Source organism: Thunnus albacares, chromosome 10, assembly GCF_914725855.1.
Source record: "Thunnus albacares chromosome 10, fThuAlb1.1, whole genome shotgun sequence".
NCBI lineage: Eukaryota > Metazoa > Chordata > Actinopteri > Scombriformes > Scombridae > Thunnus > Thunnus albacares.
The window spans coordinates 7827689-7842008 of record NC_058115.1 but is presented as its reverse complement, the minus strand read 5'-3'; the positions used below and the strand labels follow the sequence as shown (position 1 = coordinate 7842008).

General features: G+C 38.5%; 1 protein-coding gene across 2 annotated transcripts; it reads right to left on the bottom strand.

Moving 5' to 3' along the window:
* Positions 1–695: 695 nt before the first annotated feature.
* On the bottom strand, positions 696–14199 carry rab33a (RAB33A, member RAS oncogene family). 2 transcript variants are annotated; one of them, XM_044364532.1, is made up of 5 exons: positions 13962–14199; positions 9666–10242; positions 5198–5338; positions 3144–3224; positions 696–3046 (listed from the first exon to the last, which is right to left on the bottom strand). In XM_044364532.1, exons 2-5 carry the CDS (start codon positions 10074–10076, stop codon positions 2822–2824), a joined length of 858 nt encoding a protein of 285 aa, XP_044220467.1. In that variant the 5' UTR covers positions 10077–10242; positions 13962–14199; the 3' UTR covers positions 696–2821. The 2 variants fall into 2 exon arrangements, with proteins under 2 accessions (XP_044220467.1, XP_044220466.1); XM_044364531.1 differs by lacking the exon at positions 13962–14199 and having other exon boundaries at positions 9666–10734.
* Between the last annotated feature and the right edge of the window lie 121 nt (positions 14200–14320).

The following is a 14320-nucleotide window of genomic DNA, read 5'->3' as shown; positions in this document are numbered from 1 at the left end:
TCATTTGAAACCAAGTCAAATTTCATTTTATTCAGATCTGGTAAGTTTATGAAGGAATTGCAGGCACATTCTTCTTTTTCCACAATACTGTTTTCTTCCAAATTAGGCTAGTGCTGTTGTCTCTGTTGTATTGGAGCTGTTAAAGGACCAATGTGTAGGATTTAGTGGCATCTAGTGGTGAGGTTGCAGATTGCAACCAACTGAATTCCCGCTAAAGGCCCTCTCTAGAGCCAGTATTTGGTTTGTCCATTCTGGGCTACTGTAGAAACATGGTGGCCTCCATAGAAGAGGACCCGCTCTCTATGTAGATATAAAGGGCTCATTCTAAGCTAATGAAAACACAACGATTCTTATTTAACGGTTTAGCTGAGTCCCATGGCAGGTTATGGGACTATTTACTAATTAAAACATACTTATGAATATTATATTCCATTTCTGCCAAGTCCATTCGCTAGATGCAACTAAATTCTACACACTGGACCTTTAAATTAGCCATTATACCAACCTAACTGTTAACAGAGCCACAGTATTTGTCTTAAACAGATGAAAAGTTGTAGCCTCATGATAGGGTGTGCCCTTCCTCTTGCCCAGTGTATGCTGGGATACGTTCCAGTCCCCCCTTAACCCTGAACAGCATAACCAGTTTAGAAAATGAATAAATGGAACATCATCCTTGTTGGTTTTTTGCCCAGCTCTTTTTGAAACTATGGCTATAGGTTTCATGTATGGAGGTTAAATCTCCCTTTCAAGTCCTGTACAATGAGAATGAATAAAGCTCTTCCTGGGATTTTACAGTAATCTCATTTTATTTGCGTGTAACGGCTGCTTGATCCTGCTGCTATTGATACAAACATGTTTGAAATTGACGAAGAGCAGTGAAGGAGAAATTCTGAATAACGAAGAACAAAACCTGATACGGTGCATACAATGACTCTCTATATTTCACTTGGATTTGCACAGATTTATTTGCTCAATGTGATGAATTAATTAGGTCATCAGACTGTCAGCTTGGAGGGAGCTCTGGTCTTAAATGCTCACTGATCTGAATTACTTTACATATGGCGTTTAAATATATTAATAGCACTGCTCGAAAGTGGGCTACAGTATTTAATTTGGACTTTATTAGGGTAAGATATCAAGAGTGTGCTGCTATATCAAATAGCCTTGTTACAAAAAGGCCTCATAGCTCCAACACTGACTTGTGTAAAGTGTGTTTCTTTAACCACAGCCCACTCTGGGAACTATCTCAGTGTCAAACATACTGTATTACTGTGTACAGTAAATAATGGATATGGCTTTCTACAGTGTTTCATGCAGACTGTATTATCCATGGACTCATTCTTTTTTAAACAGACGCTGGACATAAAAGTCCACTCATACATTACATCCTGGCTCAAGCTGTGTAGCAGTATGAAGATATCTCCATTATCTCTACAGGGGTCACAGTTTTCTATCATCTCTTGCCCTCTGGGGACCTGGGGGCAGTGATATTGATGTAGAGAGCAAATGGTCTAAGACAGACAAAAGGCCTTTACCTTGAAAAATGTTCATTATAGAATATGGAATTGCTGTGGGTGACTGGCTGTCTCAAAGTCCTTCTGCATTTGCACACAAAGGGAAAGCTGGATAAGCCACTCTGCCATAGAAAAAGCATGGAGAGGATATGTTTACATCAGGATTAGATGAGATAGAGGAGCCTTGCCATGACAGCCCGTCTTTGCAGGAGAGTGCATTTCTCCTGCATAAGGGTAAAAGGATCTTAAAGCCTCTAAATCAATATGTGACATGCTGCCTGACAACCTCTAGATGTTCTGGTTTTCAGTAAACCTAGTTGTCAAGGTCTACTTGTAGGTCCTTTCAGCTGAAAGCTGAAACTTCTCTGAGTTAAGGGTTTGACATCCAGGCAGCAATTTGAGTCTTTTGTTTACTATTAGCATCTATCAGGATGTTTTAATTTTTAATTGCCCTCCATGTTATCCACATTGACTGTGTCTAAGATGTGAATTCATGTCTTTCCAAAGGTTTCCCATGTATTAGTGATCTCACAGTGATTTTAAGTCAGCTGTCGTACTCATGAAGGATTGACCCAAAAAGATAACAGGTTGTATAAACCAAGATCATCTAAAGTGGTTTAAGTACTTTAAGCCCCGATGCTACTGGGTCATTAAAACCATGATAGAGGCAGCTTTTTAAGGCAATAGTAATAATAACATGGGAAATACTGCTTTCTAAGCTAGTGTTACGGTCAAAATCAATGACAATAAAGCAGCAAGACTTGTGGAGGAAAAAAGTGAGATTGTAATTTAAAAGCTCCAATATTTTGCCTCAGTATGTTGCTGTTAATGACTGTGATAAAGACCAGAAATACCAGCCTTAAATCACTTAAGCCTGTTTGTTGTGGATCCCCAGATGACTACTATGCTTCTAGTGTGAGCCCACAGAAAGTATATTTACTCAGTCTGTGTCTACGTTTGAATTAAATGAAGAACTATTTCAGTCTAAAAGGCAACATCATCTCATTCCAGTATTGTTAATAAATATGTCACTCCTCCGTCCCTTTTTTCTCTTTCCTTCTCTCTATCCTCCCCATCTTCTTTCCTCCCTCCTAATCCTCAAGAATGTTGATGATGTTTCAGTCCAATGAACGAGCTTTACCACCTTCACGCTCTATCCTCCTCTTCCTTAAAATACATTGCTCTTAGTGTCAATCTCAACCCCGCTATCCTCCTCCTAAACTCATCATCCCTCTCCTCCTCTTCCTGGACATGTACAGTTACTTTTCTCTCTTCCCTTCCATTATGCCTCCCACTCCTCCTTTTCCTCAACAAGGACAACTACTCTTTGTTTCAGTCTCTTGTGTGAGGCGCACTCTCCCGTCCTCTCTCTCCACGTCTCTGTAGAGCAGGGATTTCTGGGCCTTCAGGCGGCAGGCCAGGGACATGAAGATGGAGTCCACGTTCTGACTCTCCCTTGGGTCCTTTGCAGACGTCTCAAACAGCAGCATGTTGTGGGAGTCAGCAAACTTCAATGCCATGTTGGAGGGCACCTGGGAAAGTGCCGGTGTTTGGTTGTAAGCTCTAATTTAAGTTAAACGGTAAATTATTCATTATGTTCTTTTGTGGATGTTGGTTAGGTATACTGACCTGTATTTGGTCTACAAGGTCACACTTGTTTCCCACCAGGACTCGAGGTACTGACGCTGAGACCCGATGGCCATTACACTCCTGCAAAAGAACAGAATATACTGTAGCTATAAAAACTATGACCAAGTTCATGTGACATTGTACAGACTGTAAATACAGGCAGCTGAGTGGAAGAAATGTTACAGTCAGCTTCCTAGTTGCAATTACTAAGAAGTGAGTTATTTCTGACAGCTACAATATTTCCCACTTGGTGAAAAGAACTGCAATGTGACGAAAGCTGTGCCAAAATGGCTGCAAACACGGTTCGGAAGTTCGGTAAATAAAATCCAACAGAATCAATTCAGCCAATTAAAATTAGCTTTATATCCTACACAGTGTGTATCAGGGTTAACAAACTGCTACAAATATTTCACATTATCTAAAAAAGCTAATTCAAGCTACATTTACATTAATATGGTGTGACTACAGGCTTATCAGTGGGAGTAACCATCTTGGTTACTCCACGTATAATCCTTAAAAACCCATTTTTTCCATTCTGCTGACATGGCATCAATGCAGTAAACACAATTTTACTACTACTATGACTAGCACTACTTATGCAAGTACTGTAGTAGAATTAGGCCTAGCATGTGCTCTAGGGCTGTCACTTTTATTTGAAATTTGAACTACTTTTCAAATGTAGGAATAAATTAAATACATGATCTATAAGTATCTGCAGTGTAAAACCTCTACAGGCTAACAAGGCGTTGTACTCTAGTACTGTTCAAAAACTGCACAATCACAGTCTTAGCACTAGCAAGCTCTGCTGAACAGATATATCTGAGAAGTAATGTGTGGAAGTGTTTTGGACTCAACAAAGTAAATGGAAAAATAGTGGATAAAGGCTGTTTGTTGACCTTTAAAAATGCAACTGCCAACCTGTAGTCATATTACTACAACAACATTGGAAGTCATCTGTTAGCTTGTTGCTTAAGTAGCAAGGAACTGTAAACGAACATAACCATGTCAATTTTACAATTTAATGTCAGTTTAGGAGGCTACATACAGTAGGTTTGCTTTCAAATTTATTTGAGCAAATTACATGTTAATTCTCAATGTCAAACTTGAATTTTTGAAAAAAAAGTGTATAACTGCTACTACTTGATCCAGTAGCACTACAGCTAGTTGTTACCACAACACTTTCACTATTATTATTACTCCTACAATTACCACTACAGACCTCTGAGCAGATAATTTGAATCCTGGAACTGACAAAAATAAATGAAATACAGTTGTTAATCAGTGTTATTAATTACACATGCTTTTCCTCTGACAGGTCAAAATGGCTGCCATTAAACTATGTTAATATTGCTGCTGGTATTAATTTCCCTACAGCTACTATTGCTGTCACTATTTCTACTGTAGTAGCTGAGATAGTTGCTTCCATTTCCACTACTGCTACACCACTTTCTACTACTAGCTACTACTATTACTGTGACTGCCAATTACTATTAGCACAACTAGTAGTAAATTTACCACCGTCACTAGTTACCACTGCTGATGCAGTGGTAAATAGTGACCACTATTTCCAAGGAGTAGCAGTCACAATGCCAATGTTGTAATTGAAACAGTGGAAGTTGTTTAGGTAGTAGCAGACTTTAGCACACATTGGAATGATCTGGCCCTTTGAAAAGCTCCTCCTACACTCACATTTACTCAAACCATTATGCATAATTCATTTTATACAAGAAACCAAGCCACAGTGCACCTCTGGATGAGATGGAGCTTTGTTGGCTTACTCGCAGCAGTGGTTAGAATTGTAGCATTCAAGGTAGTAAACCATGTTTTGTGACGGAAACATCATAGTGTCAACCAACGTGTAATAAATAGTCTTGGGGAAGGAGAGAAAACTGGAAACTGGAGATGATGATGGTGCCAAAAAGAAAAGAAAATTAAATAGTAGTTATGAGGAAAACTTGAGTTGTGCTGAGCAGTTCAAACTGTGCTCAGTCAACCCTTTCTACACTAATAAATGGTATTTAGTTGTTTTACAACATTTTGAGCCAGTTACCAACCTCTATCCATGTCTGTAGGTTGCGGAAGGAAGCCATCTTTGTGACATCATACACAAAGACCACTGCGTGGACATTGCGGTAGTAGTGTTCCACCATGGATTTACGAAATCGCTCCTGTCCTGCTGTGTCCCATACCTGCACCTGTCAACATAGACAAGACAAGTCCGTGGTTTAATATGACTGAGGGAGAGTGAATATACAGTATGTGTATTCAGTGTATGTGGTTCTCATAAAATCCTCGCTGGTCATAATCCCTGAGCAGTGGGGGAAATAACAACATCCAGAGTGACAGAATCCAGACACCTTTGCTTAGTACGCAACAATAACATTTTTTTAATTGTTAGCAATTGCTTAAGATTAATCTCAATAAATGACAACTACAAATATGAATCTGGCTATACTGAGATGTCTAAGCCTATAAGGGCTTACAAGAAACAGTGCATTGCACTATTCCATGTCAACAGGAAACAGTGCTAAGATATTTCTGGCAAGACGGTCTCAGGAAAGCTCTGCTCTATAATACAATGAGCTTCTCTGCATGATCATTAACAAAGGCCTTCATGCAGGTCTACTCTTTACATACATGTGTCTACATTTGATTTTGAGGGCAAAATCAAATGTAGGGACACAGACACAATTGTGGGTTTAAAATCTATCACCACAATGTGTGCTGATTAGCTAGCCAAGTTTATAAAATGTTTCAAGTCTCCTTCACTGCCTGGAAGTGTCATCTGCAATTGGTCAGCAATGTCAAATAATTTATTGCATTTATTCACTGCCTGTTCTCAGTTTACTTATTATTTTGAGGGACTTGTGAGTCCTGTCAGGTCAAGCCACGATCTGCAAGCTAATTCATGTGGTTAATATACTGGTGTTTGCTTCCAGCACTGTATTCTACAGCTGTCTGGCAGATTAATTCAATTGTTTGGAGTAAACTGCCAGATTCAGTTTTATTCATCAGCCAGTACACCTGTGGAGCATGTGGAGCTGATTGACTGCAGTATAATTCCTTAAATGCAACATGTGATGGTTCAGATTTAACCAGAGGGACTACAGAGGAAGTGAGCTTTACGTGGCCCTTTACACAAGACAAGCACTGATATTGATTTCACTTAAAAATACAGTTAAGTCATGTCCAAATGAAAACAGGGTAAAAATGATTGATGGCTCATGCTCAGTCACATATACTGTGTAGTCAGCTTGCTGTTTGTCCCCTCAGGCTGTGTAATCAGTAGCACTTTGTATGTCAACAGGGATATCTCTCAACACTCAACATGGCCTGTAGAATAAAAGGACCAATGAATTATCTGCTATTACCATTTGAAAGGACAAACCCAGTGATTTAATTAATGCATTAATGCCGCTCAGAACATCAAAGCCATATCTGTGTTGGGCAATGTGTGCCCCATAATTTAACAGGAAGTTGAAAAAATTGCACAAAAGATACAAAATAAATCTTACAAAAATGAAATAAAATACATACCATTTTCACTTGATTTTTGCCATTACCTCTCTTACGTCTTAAATATCTCTTTTAAACAATGTCCCATTTTGTAAGAATGCATGTGGAGAGAATTCTGCTTGTCAGCAGCCATCAAACACTATCACTGTTTATATTATAGGATATCTTGGCTACTTATCACATGAACTTGAGAATCACTCCCGTTATTCTGACAGCCAAACCTGTGCATCTATACTTAGTGCTCTGCTCTGCTATTTATAGTCCCCCTTCAGCTTCTCGCATTGTTTGCTTCCAGTCTGTGTGCTACATTTATTCACCTGCCATGGGACTCAGCTAAATCTATGAACAGTTCATATGAGTTTTAAGTGAATGTTGATCTTGTTACAGTAAACTATAAGAGACATTTTGACTTCTGCTGCAGTTCGTTCTTAACCCTCTTTAAAGTCCTGCTATACCAGTGAGTGTAGCCTCGAGTTCTCTTCAGCAATGAGTCCACAGGCCTAATGTTCACCCCTGAGACTAAGGCTGCAGCTAACCATTATTTTCATTATCAATTAATCTGCCGCTTGTTTTTTAATCCAAAAACCAACAATATTTGTATCCTCTATGACAAAGAAATAGCAATAAAACCTCACATTTAAAGAGCTGAAACCAATGTTTTGCTTTTTGCCTTAAAAGTGACTGAAATGGCTATCAAAATAGTTGCTGATTAATTTTCTCCAGATTGACTAAGATTTACTTACTGTTGAAAGTTTGGGGCAAAAGATTTGGATAAAGCTTTAAACGATTCTAGACACCCAAGCTAAAAGTGTGAACTTTGTCGTGAGAATGGTGCCACAGGTGAGCCCATGGGATCATTCAAATTAAAAGATTATATTCCCTTGGGAGCAGGAATGTGACAATTTCATGGCAAAACGTCCATTAGATCCTTATCATTCTTGTGCACAAGTGGAAATTGTGTCTTTAATGAGGGCGACAGAATAAAGTTAGGACGTCACCAAAAACATAAGGAATCATCCTCCAGGGACCATAAACACATATAATCACAATAACAAAAAAAATGCATATATAATTGCTATACGACCAGTAGTCATCATGATTTTTTGCTTTTCCTGGACCAGATGGACAGGCGGACCAACCAGTGTTGGCATCCTTGGTCACACTTTTAGCATATCAAAAAAACATACTTCCAATAATAAGACAATGGAGTAAACCTTTTTGGATTGATTCTTACAATATTACCTTACCATTACCTTCAAGAAGAGGAACATGATGCCTGCACTTGGATCAGCTACATCACAAGAGTTTAATAGCTGAAAATATTTTTGAGATATCTTCATTTATTGCTCCATCCTGATTTGCTCCACCAGCATTACATAACTATGGGCTTTGAAAGCAGCAACAAAATGGCTGGCTACCAGTGAAGAAAACAAGAGAAAGTCATAGAGTTAACGAGATGTTATTTCAGTCAAATTTACAGTGACACACTTTCTCACAATGCTTATTTAACTGTATGTGTATGACATGCATTTTGAATGATTCAGACAAGCTGACCTAGTGGGTGTAGTGACTGTGTGTGTGTGTGTGTTTGTGTGAGTCAGCATTAAGGGGGCATCTGGTCTACTGAGACAGAAACAAGGGAAGGGAGCATGTGTGACATTGTTGCATGCACTCTCACTGCCCAATTTAGGAGAGGGAAGCTGTGTACAATATACAACAGAAAGATCTCAATAATCTTATTTTCTCATCCAAATGAATGAATAAGGATGTTATTCTTCATACTGTTTAAGCAACACTACAAATCCTGACCCACATTATTTGTCATGATACTTCAACTAGCCTGTTATTATTCTGTTGTTCTGACATTGATTTTGCACATTGAGCTGACAATATGCATTCCCGCTAAGGATCTTGAAATCATTAAATTTTAATCCAGCTATCACCAGGATGCCATTACAGAATTATGGCCAACATTTGTACTGTTGTTGGTTTTTCAGGATTAGTTGTGACTGATAGGATATATGATACACACATACATACATCTCAGCAGTGGATGGCTGATTGTTTATGACAGGTTTGAAGAAGTACATTGTCATCAACTTTAAGAAAATGAAATGTTGTTACTTTATAACTCCGCCCTTTATAGCTGTACCTTTCCACTTTGATTCTCAGAAATGTAGGAATGATTTAGGGGTGCCAGAGGCAAAGGGCTGCAACTACTGATTATTTTCAGTGTTGATTAATCTTTCATAATGAATTGATTAATATTTCAGTCCAGAAAATGTCACAGTCTACCAGAGTCCAAGGTGGCATCAACAGCCCAAAGACAAACAATATTCAGTTTACTGTCATATTAGACAAAGAAAAGCAGCAAGTCCTCACAGTTGAGAAACTATAAATAGGTGATGGTCTAGATTTCACTTGAAAGGGGGATCATAGATTATATTTGGTCATCTCTTTATATATATTCTTGTTATATGTTTTATTTTCAGGGGCAACAATTTATAGCAGTATCTAACATAAGTTTCTTATTGATTCCCAAGTAAAAGGTTGAGAGGTTTCAGCTGAGAAATAATTCAAACATGAAATACATGCATTTTTTGTTGAACGTGTAAACATATTTTTGCATTGAAATAATAACTAACAAAAAAAAAAACGCCCATTTGGCCATTCACAGACACCCTTTGTTGTTTTCTTCCTTTGTGTTACTGTTGACAGCATACTATGACTACATGACATCGCCAAAACGTGTCAAATTTCTCCCTCATTACATAAAATTACACTTTCTATTATAAAATATCCCCTGAAATATTGTGTTAAATGTTGAGTTGTTTCTGATTGTGAGGGTAAAATAAAAGAATAGGCCCTATGTGATCCACTGGCAGACTTTGAGCTGCAGCTGATCAACAAAAAGAAGGAGGAGGAGGAGGAGGAGGAGGAAGAGGAGGAGGGGGAGGGAGCGAGGAAACACCACTAGTCAACATCCAGCCCCTCTGTTGCTTTTACCTTGATAGTCTCCCCTTCAATCTCCACCGCCTTCTCCCTGAAGTCCACGCCGATGGTGGCCTCGGTCTTATCGGGGAAGCTCCCGCCGGTGAAGCGGAAGGTGAGGCAGGTCTTCCCCACATTGGAGTCCCCGATGACGATAATCTTAAAGATCCGCGTCTGGATGCTGAGCTCCAGGGAGGAGGTGCTCAGATCCACGGAGGATGTGAAGCTCGGGGCGGCATCGTTGCTGCTGCTGGCTCGGCTCCGGCTGGCTCTGTGTAAATCCATGGAGGATGTCAGGATGGTGACATTGTCGTCCGCTCGGTTTCTTCGGGTGATTACTCTTCCTCCTCCTACTCCTCCTCCGCCGCCGCCGCCGCCGCTGCCGCCCGGAGCTCGGGTCTCCTCCTCCGGGGAATCGTTGGTCATTATGCCGGAGGAGGCGATGCGCAAATCGGGATGCGTGTGTGGAGAGGAGAGGGGGTGGACGGATGGAAGGAGGAGTGAGTGAAGGGAGGGGACAGGAGGAGGAAGGAAGGAGGAGACCAGAGATGAACAATACCAACGATGCTCTCTTTCAGCAGCTGATTGTGGCCTTAAAGGGAGAAGCATTTGAGAAAATAGGATAATAATGGAAAAGTGATGCTAGTAGGGGCAATAAATTACCCATAAAATTTTGATTAAAATATTACAGTCATACAGTGGGAGACCCACATGTAACAGAAAGTGCCTCAAGATTACTGTAAAGTCAACAGTGAATCAAACAGATACTTACACCTCTCTATATAAATAACCTATTATAGCAAATATATGATGCCATAAAAACCCATCAAGTATAATAAGATTACTACATGAACACACTGCTGAGTCCCAGAGACACACAGTGGTGGAAAGTTACATTTACTCAAGTACTTAAGTATTTCAACTTTGTGCAAGTTTATACTTCTACTCCACTACATTTTACAGTGAACAATTGTACTTTTTACTCCACTTTCAGGTTAAGCTTTTACAATAAAAACATAATACATGATAAGCTTGTAAAATACAATGCAGTATTACAGATTAAAACTCATATTAGGAACTCATTAACAATGCTATAATTTTTTCACATCTTCATTATTATATATCCTGCTGGTCCCAGGCCAGTAAGACTGTACTGAAACCAATTGAGATTCTTTTTAAACAAGCCTTAAGAGTTTTTGATAGGAAATCATTAAATCACCATCATTGTAACGTATTGTCCAAATACAGCCTCTTAAGTTTTGAAAATCTCATTCTGTTTTCTGAAGTTCGATTGGTATTCAAGATAATACACACTGCTGCTGCTCCTCCACCACTGAAGAACTTTTTTTAGCTCCGCTCTGAGCAAATGAGCAGAACCTCTTTATCTGCTCTAAACTCAGACTTACACATCCCACTGCGGCGGACTGCCTTTGCACAATCTGCTTTTTCATTTACGGCCATCAAACATTAGAATATGCCTCCAGCTGAGCTTAAAACTTGCACAGATGTTAATTCTTTTTTCCATGGTGCAAAAAAAAAAAAAAGGTTTTGAGCAACCAGTCATGTCAACATTAATTTCACCATGATTCAGATTTTATATTGTAATGAATTGTAATTCTATAGTTGTACTAGATGAAGGTGCTGGTATTTATATGTTGATGTGTGTTATTAGATTTGTCTGTATAATTGTTAGCGTGATAGAGACTATGCAATGGAGTTGTATGTAAATTAATGTTTTTAGTATCTGGTGACTGTTCTGTGTACCTGCCCTGGGACCACAGATGGAAATGAGCTACTAGCTAAATCTGGCATAAATCACCTCTTCTCATTTTGAGATGAATGTTTTTTGTGCATGGTTCTTGTTTAATAAAGACCAAAAAAAAAAAGGTTCAACCTCTTGGGCTTGTGACCCCTCACAAAAGAGCAGTTGGGGCTCGTTATCACATATCAGGTGTCTGTGAGTTGTTCACAGTTCCATCAAAGAGTGATTTCTCTTCCAGACTTCTTAGATGGTTTTATTAAAATAATCAAATCCAATAAAAGCAAAGTTTAGAGTCAAAAAATGAATACAAATTGGTATAGCAGAACTGTGTTTTTTCTTCCTCCCAACCTCATTAATCATCTCATGACCATTCAGATTTATCTTATGACCCTTTTTAAGGGGACCACACCCCTCAGATGGGAACTACTGGACTAAACTACCAAACTACTAAACTAACCTTAACTGTAAAGTAGTTAAAATGAGCTAAGCCTTAACCAGTTACAACAGTAAAATACTGCATATACTTTAATATTAATGTATATGCATTAATATAAACAATCCAATAATGTAATATATTTATAACAGTACATCAGTCACAAGGACCATTTTCTGCAACATGTTTTTACTTTTGTTCCTTTAAATACATTTGACTATTGATATTAGAGTAGTAAAGGTCGTAAGTGAAGCATTTGAGTACTTCTTCCACTATGCACTTCAGTGTTCCCTATTGCACCATTATAGTGATGCAAGATGATTAAAATACACCATATGTCACTACAAGCACTATTAAGAGTCTCAGACAAAGTAACTGCACTATAGCACTATTCTATTATTTTTATGGTGATAATGTAGGAGGTAAAATTGTAAATTTTAAAGGTTAGTATTGAGCACAACAAACAGCTTTCTTACAGTTATTAAGTCACCCAGATGAAATATTGATAATGAATCAGTGAGACTTTAGCTATCAGTGAAACATTTCTTCTTGGGTTTTAGCAGAGAGAGAAAGTGAAACAGATTTTCTCACACTATCTGGTCATGTGATCTGATCAGCTGGTCATATTATCACATTCCATAAACCAACATGGCCTTAATCCAAAAGGATTGCAGTATTGCCAGATTCCAGACCTGATTAAGGTAACTATATACAGCAAGGATACCAGCAATAAAGACAATTTCCTTTAAAACCAACATTAATATATATATATTATATATATATATATATATATATATGAATTTATCATTATGTACTTATCGCCTTAAAACAGTTTTGATACTCAGTTTACTCCTTCAAGTCAGCAGAAAAGACACAATGCTTGTTTTTATATATAGTCACAGCTTATTTCTTCTAGGATTATGATTGATAGATGATTGTGTAGTTTGTTATTGTCCATTCTCACACTGTCAGACCAAGGGGGTGTTGTGATTCAGAATCAATACCAGCCTGCCTGGTTGACAGAGTGGGCTGCTGGGTATAAGCTAACAAACAGCACAGGGCTAACACAAAATCTTCAAAACATCTTCATTAGTTTGTGATGTGCATGTATCAAGCAAGGAGAAAAACTGCAGGTTAATGTGGACAGATTGACTTCCCAATAGAGGATAATAAAAGGTTATATCATTCAACATCTGACAGTGTATCTGCTGAAATACTTTTTACCTTGTGGTTTAGCAGAAAATGAATTCTCGGTTAAAGTTTAATAACACCAGCCTTGAATGTGGTCATCAAACCTGAACCCCTCTGGTTGAAACTCATTAATGACTACCACTCATAGACATTCATAGACCTTTACATGCAGATTTTGAAGTTTTGAATTGGAAATTTCTGGCATGTTGGCAAATGTTTGGAGTCAAAAATCTGAATTTGAGTTATTATTGGTTAAAACGCAATAAAAAGTATGTTCTTTGTGACTGTGCTTATAGGCACAACAGTGCTTTGAGCTACATACTAATCTCAACACACTAACATGCTCATAATGACATTGTTGCTAATGTTTGCGTATGATGTTCACTGTCTTCACCATTTTAATTTGACATGTTTGCATGTTACCATTTGCTAATTAGCACTAAACACAATGTATAGCTGAGGCTGATGAGAATATCATTAGTTTTGCAGGTATTTGTTCAAAAACCACGTCAACCTCATGACTAAAGGAAAAGTCAGGGGATCACCAGTGGGCTGGCCATGGCAATCCATCTAATAGTTGTTGTGATAAATTTCAGTCTGGACCAAAGTGGGGGATCAGCAGACCAACATTGATATCTCTATAGATCCACACAGCTTCCATGGCTAAAATAATATTACAACTGCTGCAAAAGAAAGCTTCTTTCCTTCAATTTTTCTTCCTAATCTCACTATTACCCTGTTTCTCATTGTGATCAGCATCTAAATGATCTTCCAGTCTTTAAATAGTGCAGATTACATAATGTTTAATTTAGATTAAGGGCGATATCTGGAATCACTCTGCATTTTCATAATGTTTGAAAAATGGATGTTTTGGATGTATACAAAGAAATCTTTAAAAAAAAGAAGAGAAATCTGTGTCACTCACCGTACGCGATGCTGCCGGGTGTTAGAGCTGCTTTGCTTCCATTTTGACTCACGCTAACAGAAACAACCACACACACTTGTGCACAAATACAGAATGCACATGTACACACACTCCCTGTGGATATCAGACTGAAATGCAAACAGAAATACCAAATACTTGTCCTGTTTTTGTTCTTGCACACACGCTGTAAAACACACACACACACAGGCTGTCACACACACACACACACAGGCACACCACTCACTGTGTTGAACAATCCCTCACACACAGACACAATCTCTTCCTCACAGACATACTGTCTTTCTCAAAGAGACACACATAATCTCTTTCTCACATACACACACACACACACACACACA